Source organism: Triticum urartu, chromosome 3, assembly GCF_003073215.2.
Source record: "Triticum urartu cultivar G1812 chromosome 3, Tu2.1, whole genome shotgun sequence".
Classification (NCBI taxonomy): domain Eukaryota; kingdom Viridiplantae; phylum Streptophyta; class Magnoliopsida; order Poales; family Poaceae; genus Triticum; species Triticum urartu.
This window is the reverse complement of record NC_053024.1, coordinates 146,334,674-146,341,810: the sequence shown is the minus strand read 5'-3', so window position 1 is coordinate 146,341,810 and position 7,137 is coordinate 146,334,674. Positions and strand designations below refer to the sequence as shown.

At 42.4% G+C, this 7,137-nt stretch overlaps 1 protein-coding gene across 1 annotated transcript; it reads left to right on the top strand.

Moving 5' to 3' along the window:
• Positions 1–386: 386 nt before the first annotated feature.
• On the top strand, positions 387–2,441 carry LOC125543343. Its single transcript, XM_048706659.1, has 2 exons — positions 387–1,684; positions 1,814–2,441. Exon 1 carries the CDS (start codon positions 398–400, stop codon positions 1,634–1,636), a length of 1,239 nt encoding a protein of 412 aa, XP_048562616.1. The 5' UTR covers positions 387–397; the 3' UTR covers positions 1,637–1,684; positions 1,814–2,441.
• The last annotated feature ends 4,696 nt before the right edge of the window (positions 2,442–7,137 follow it).

Below are 7,137 nucleotides of genomic sequence, written 5' to 3'. Positions count from 1 at the left end.
AAATTTTGAAATACACTAAACTCATATAAACTCTGGTACGTATGTTTTAGAAATTTGTAAGTATTCAGAAGCAATAATAATTTGTGTTGCTATACTCATTTTAACAGGATGGTTTTATGCTTGACTGTACATTAAGTTAGAGGTTTGACTATTGAAACAGTTTATATCCGGAGGGCCTATGTATGTGTGATTTGTCACCGGTTTGATTGCATAGGGATTCGATCTTATATATGTGCAGAGCGCTTATATATGTGTTGTATTTTGTTGTTATTTCGCAGATATGAAACCACTCGGTTACCTATCTGTTCGGCAGGCAGAACAAGGAGAGGGACAACGAGAGGAACAATGTTCAGAAGAGAAGAGAAATTCAGAGGAATGCAGAGGAGATGCAGAGGAGATGCATGAGGTAGCTGAAGATGCACATGTATTCCATCGACCCCAGAAGTTGCCAGTTTCTAGGAAGGTTGTGAAGGGAAGTGGCTCCATAGCAGGAAAATCAAAGGTGGCTGAAGGAAAAAGAAACAAAGGGGGTGAAGATGAATCCACAAGCAGTGATAGTGATTATGAGGTTGATTTAGAAGAAGAAGAAAATAGTTCTGCCGATGACGAAGAAGCAATTGAATTCAAAAAATATGCAAGGGAACTCAAGAGCAAGGTCAGGGATAAAATGCTTGGAGAAGAGGATGAGAAAGTAGTTGATGTGCCAGAGGATTTCCTTGTCCCAGAGGATTGCAAGCTTGATGATGGTGATGGTGATGTGACACCCTATTTTGACAGCGCAGACGATTTATCTTATGATGAAGCAAGTGACACGGATGACATGCCTAAGAGGAAGAAGACAGAGCACAAAGTTTATGATAGCACTTCTGAAATTCCTTTATTCTCTGTTGGTATGGCCTTCCATGACAGTAGGGAGTTCAAGAATGCATTGGTCAAGTATGGACTGAAAACATATCACCACTTGTTATTTCCAAAAGATGAGAAAAGGAGAGTAAGTGCAAAATGCAGTTGGCCTGGCTGTCCTTGGAGTATTTATGGGTCCATTACTAGTAGGTCTGATTGGTTTCTAGTATGGAGGTACAATAATGAGCACACTTGCATTCCAAGAAGGGACAACAAGCTGGTCACATGTGGTGTCATTGCAAAGAAGTATTTTAGGCAAATTAGGGACAATCCATCATGGAAGGCAGAGCACATTCAACAAGCTGTTCTTCAGGATCTAGTAGCTGATGTGTCCATCTCCAAATGCAAACGAGCAAAGAAACTTGTTATGGAGAAGATAATTGATCTATCTGATGGTGAGTATGCTCGGGTTTATGATTATCAGCTTGAGTTGCTTAGAAGCAAACCCGGTAGCACTATCGCAGTGACATTAAATCCAGAAATTCTTAATAGTAATGTGTTTGAAAGAATGTATATGTGTTTAGATGGTTGCAAGAAAGGATTTCTTGCAGGATGTAGAAGAGTGGTGGGGCTAGATGGATGTTTTTTGAAGGGCGCATTCAAGGGGCAGTTGCTTTGTGCAATTGGCAGAGATGCAAATAACCAGATGTATCCAATAGCTTGGGCAATAGTAGAGGTTGAGAGCTATGAGTCCTGGTACTGGTTCATTGGGTTTCTTCAAAAAGATCTCTAGATAAACAACAATGGTGAAGGATGGGTTCTCATCTCTGATCAACAGAAAGTGAGCTAAATTTTGTTACTCATATTTTTGTTATTACATATATGATACATAATTAATTATCTTACTCTCCTATTGTCCTTATGGATGTGAGATTATTTGCTTATGTCAGTTTTTTCTTCCCTTATGTAGGGTCTCATCAGGGCAGTCAATGAGCTTGTGCCTCAAGCAGAGCATAGGATGTGTGCAAGACACATTTATGCTAACTGGAGAAAAGAACACAGGGACAAGGTCTTTCAGAAAATGTTCTGGGCATGTGCGAAGTCATCAGATAGAAGCCAATTCAATTACAACAGGGCTAAGCTTGCACAAAACACAGTAGAAGGAGCGAGAGACATGATGAAAACCGCGTCGGAGCATTGGTGTAGGGCCTACTTTAGGATTGGCTCTTTCTGTGACTCAGTTGAGAACAACATGTGTGAGTCATTTAATAATGCCATCATGAGATCAAGGTTCTACTCTGTAATAACGGCAATGGAAATCATTAGAAAGAAGGTGATTGTGAGGATCCAACAAAACAGAGCAAAGTCTCAGAAGTGGCATGGAACCATTTGCCCAGTCACAATCATCTCAACCTCCATCTGCATCATCTTCTTATCAACCAACACCTCGGTCGAGATCTCAGCCAATGTCAAACCAATCAGGATTCCAATGGTGGTTATATGGCAATAATTGACTGCTAGTTACCTACCTACATTGAAATAAATATGAACTTGTGGTACATCATTCACTGTTATGCATGCTCTGGTTCATGCTATATTATGTAAAACTGGTACTAGTAGCACTTGTTCCCTGTTATGTGACACATATACTGTTTTGCGATGTGGGCATGACTTGTTCTTATGTGATTTCACTGCTGTGTTTAGAAAAATTTGTTCTTCCGAAGTAAAGCTGAAACAGTACAGATAATTGTCGTCATGTCTTGTTTATTAATTCTGCTATTGCCAATTTGCAATAATGATGGCGAATGTAAATAAGATGCTGCCAATTTGCAACCATGATAATTACAACAACAGAGTACTTCCAATTCACAAAAGCTTTCATTCATGTTAGAAGAAAATATTGCATTCAGATTACATATATTGGTGCATATGCAACAGTTTGTAGACTCAGAAGTACATTCCCTAAATAAAATGCTTTCTCTGAAGTCTCTTTTTTCAACTAGACTGGGACAACAACACCAGCAAGAGAAGATAACACTTTTTGCATGTACTGATTCTCAATCTCAACTAAACTGAATTCTCTCTTCTCATAGCATTAGTATATGCCTACAAAGAGTATAATGTACACCATTTGGGCCCCTGAGATGATTTTGGGTGTAGTTTTCCTGCAAGAATGGATGCTCTGAGCAGCTTTCAGTTTGGGCTCTGCCAAATCAAGGTCTATTCGGGTCATCTAGGAGAACAACTTGGTGAAATTGTTGACCTTCTCGCCCCCTCCAACAGCAAGGTGTGACCTGCGTCCCTGATGATCTCTAGCCTGGATTCCTTGCCAAGATGTTCGCACTAACCAACAAAAAACGCAACCACTGTTATTCTCTTCTCCATTTGAAGAAAGGCTATGTTGTTAGTATCATACAGGATTCATGTAAGCTAAAGTACTACTCGCATTTTACCTTTCAGTTTGTAGCAAAAATTCGATGGGGAACACCCAGCCCTTGTCTCCCTTAATATAGACAACAAATTGAACCAACGACGCATTCTACTCGTAAAAAAATTCCAACGAAAGCAAAACAGGGCATTGACTTCAAAAAAGTTTAAAGTTCAGTATATCTGCATCTGTACTGTCCCAATTAAAACTCACGATGTACATTGAACATAAACTCCAAGATGAGATTGTGCTGCTCCGTTCAGCCATGGCAAGGGCGCTCCTTGTTCAAGGTGCTTCCAGGTCATGGGAGAATAATGGATCAGGGGAGGAGAGGGGCGGCCATGGCAGCGAAAACGGGAGGAGAAGAACCAGAGAACAAACAAACATCTAGCTTCAGCCCGCAGCCATGGCGACGAACAGGAGAGGAGGAAGAGATGAACTATGGGGTTGGGGATTGGGGATTGGATGAATTAGGAATAGCCGGCGGCCCGTGCTCATATCTCCTGCGCCTCCTACCAAGCCGACGTGGCCATCCTGTACAGCCACGCAAGCAAAACCATCAGCAGATACCACTTTAATTGGGATTAGGGGGTGCCTTGGCTGGTATTAGATATCTCAGGGGATTAGTTAACTGGTTTCAGAGTTGGGGGTGGGTTAGCCGGTTTCTGAAACCACAGGGGGTGATGTGGACTTCTTTCAATCACAAAGAAAAACTCTCAAAAGGCCAAGAATGGAAAGAGAACAGTGAGTTTGCATAAATGTAAGAAAATCATCTCTACCCGTACATAGATAGTAGGAAAGAAAATATTGCTAAAAACACTGTGGCTCTGTTTTCATCATATGTACCGTCGCGGTCATCATGTTAGGTCTTGTTTGGTTCATAAGTACTAGTACTTTTTTTAGTCCCAAGTCCCTAAAAAATCCCTACCTGTTTGATTTCTGGGACTTAACATGGACTAAAAGACCATATTACAACTATAAGTCCCTCCTTGACAGTCTTATTTCATAAGTCCCAAATGCCCATTTTAAGTCCCTATAAGTCCCTCCTGTTTGGTTTAGATGGGACTTATAGGGACTTTTTTAAGTCCCTAAACCAATAAGTCCCTGGAAACAAACACCCTCTTAGTGTCTATGGTGTTTTGGACCCATAGATTGATGGCATCACATATTGTTAGAATAAATCCGAGGCATACCGTTGATCATCCGAGGATCAAGCAATCACACGAGTACGATACCGAGATTTGTTAACGAGGTTCACCAATATGGCTACATCCCCGGGGCCTGACTATGGGCGCTTCTCTCCATGACACCGCTACAATGCCGCATACGGTTACCCTGGACGCCGGCACGTGCCGCTGGCTTCCCCTGCGTTTCTGTGCTATTATGTTGGCATAGGTTACAACGTGTGTATAGCCCCGCTATATATGAGAGACCTAGGATACAAGTGTCCTACTAGGACACGACTCCATATCTTATCTAAACACAATACAACTACAAGTCCAATTGTAACCTACCTCACACACTATATTCGACACAACTCCAACAAACTCCACCTTGACGAATATACTCCACCACCCTGGATTTGTCTATGCGTCAAATTTCCATGTACATTGGACTTGAGCTTATCCCATTAGTACCGCTGCTACTCCAAAGACTCCATGCGACTCCACCTATAACTTGTAGTCTCTTCTTTTCTTGACCACAGTCAACACTCGAGCAAAATTAAGTTCCTTGTTACTCAATTTGTCCTCCCAACTTTCAGAGTATCCGTCCAACGCCATCACACACTGATCACTGACCTATGTGAAAGTGAACAACTCACATATTGGGTGTCACACGTAAGAGTTACCTGAACTCAACATCACCGCTCCTTTCTTGACCGTCTGTCTGAAACTTGAAAGAATTTCACCATTGCTTGTAGTCATCCCGAGTCAAATTCGCAATTGTCTCATCACATGTATGACCACCAGAGCACTGACACGTCTCCATGTCCCCAGGACCGGCCCTGGGGAGGGGCAGGGGGCGGCCGCCCCGGGCCCCCAAAATCAAGGGGGCCCTCCCCGGTATACACGTAGGCTATGGCCAACAAAACGTACGCACCCAACAAGTCACGGAGGATGAGCCAGTGCGAAACCATTCGATCCATTCAGTACATGCACATAGGAAAAAAAAGTAACTAATTGATCCCTTGCGATTCTTTTCTTAGGTTAGTACATGCACGTAGAAAGAAAAGGGGCTGATTGATCGCTTTCCATTCCATCACGCATGCATTCACGCAGCGCTTTCTAATTTCCCAGCGGTCGCCGACGCTTGTCTCTTGGCTAATCGCCACTGTGCGTATGGCGCTTCTTTTTTCCTTTCCCCCTAAATCCGTTTTTCATTCCTAAATCAGTGAGGTCGTCGGCCAATTTCAATTCCCCGGCGGCCGGTGCAACCTCGCTTTGCTCTCCATCCATCAATAATTCGACCCTCCAAGGTATATCTTATATTCATATTGTGGTTCCTACTTCCTAGTATCCTGGATGAATAGCCCCCAAAATCTCAGGACCGACCCTGTTTATTAGTAGAATAAAAGTGGTAGTTATGTTCAACTGAAATCCTAACTGCGGTAGTTTTTATTTAAATGCTCAGATTTGAGGCCCTGGTTTTGACTAAAATCTTGTGCTTATTTTTTTATTTGTTTTACATTTGGTTTTTCTTTTGAAATTCATCCATGGTTATCAATATGATGCCCAAGCACGATCTTGGCCCTGATTGCATTATGGAAAAATGCATCCAAATATTTGTATTATTATTGAGCTCGGACACCCTGAAGTCATTGCATGATACTGAACTTGAAGAGTCTTGCACAAACATTCTCTCTTAATGGTTCATGAGATGTTCAGGTATATGATCTTATTTTTGAATTGAAGGTTATAATATTAACTTTGCCAGATGGTGTAATGTTTGCAATGGATATTTTGGAGCATGTCCAAGAAGTTGATTGTTATCCTAATATCTTCATTGCCTACCACGTTTTATTTACTATAAGTGTGACTGGCTTACAAAGTTGAAATTACTGAAGAACTATCTGAGGTAAACAATGGTTCAGAGCGGTTAAATGATTTGGCAACATTATGCATCGAGAAGAAATTATTGGATGATATTGACATTGATCCCATCATAGTTGACTTTGCATCGAGGATTGTTAGAAGAAATTTTAAAGGTAATATGTATAAATTATTTTATATGCATACTGATTTAGATGCATTTGAGTGTTATCAATAAATATTATATATATATATATATTCATTTTTGTTGTTATGGCATCCATATTAAGGGCCCCGAGTTTTAGTCTCGCCCCGGGCCCCCAAAATCTCAGGACCGGCCCTGCATGTCCCAGTGCATACCGCATGCCTCGCCGCTATTACCGCGTCGAGACTCCGCTGTCCTGGTCGAGTCTCAAGGGTCGCCAACCCACACCACTCAACCCCCACTGCAGAGTATCACCGATCATCACCGACCGATGACGAGTTTCACGCTTTTATCAGACAACTGAGCTCCAGTCTGAACTGCATGTCACTCGCTTTTTCCCACCTGCTGAATAGGCTTCGACCCCGTCAACTTACGCCGTAGCCCCTCAATCCAGCTCCACCTTCAACATGACTCCATGGTAGATGATCAGTCCACCCCTGCGCCTCATCGACTTCAAGCTCCGTGTATACACCACCTTGAATCAATCCCACGCCATAGTCTTGTCGAAACCGCACAAGCCTCGGGCATGTGCACCACGTGTTTCCATGCCCAGAAGTCGGTCACCATTAGATCACGCTCCTACGTCGTCTTCACTAATTCCACCACCGTCTTCTGTGCCAACCGACTTGCGT

Bases quoted from the DNA above. Each gene is read 5' to 3' on its own strand.
- LOC125543343 (XM_048706659.1), top strand. From the start codon at position 398: ATGCATGAGGTAGCTGAAGATGCACATGTATTCCATCGACCCCAGAAG.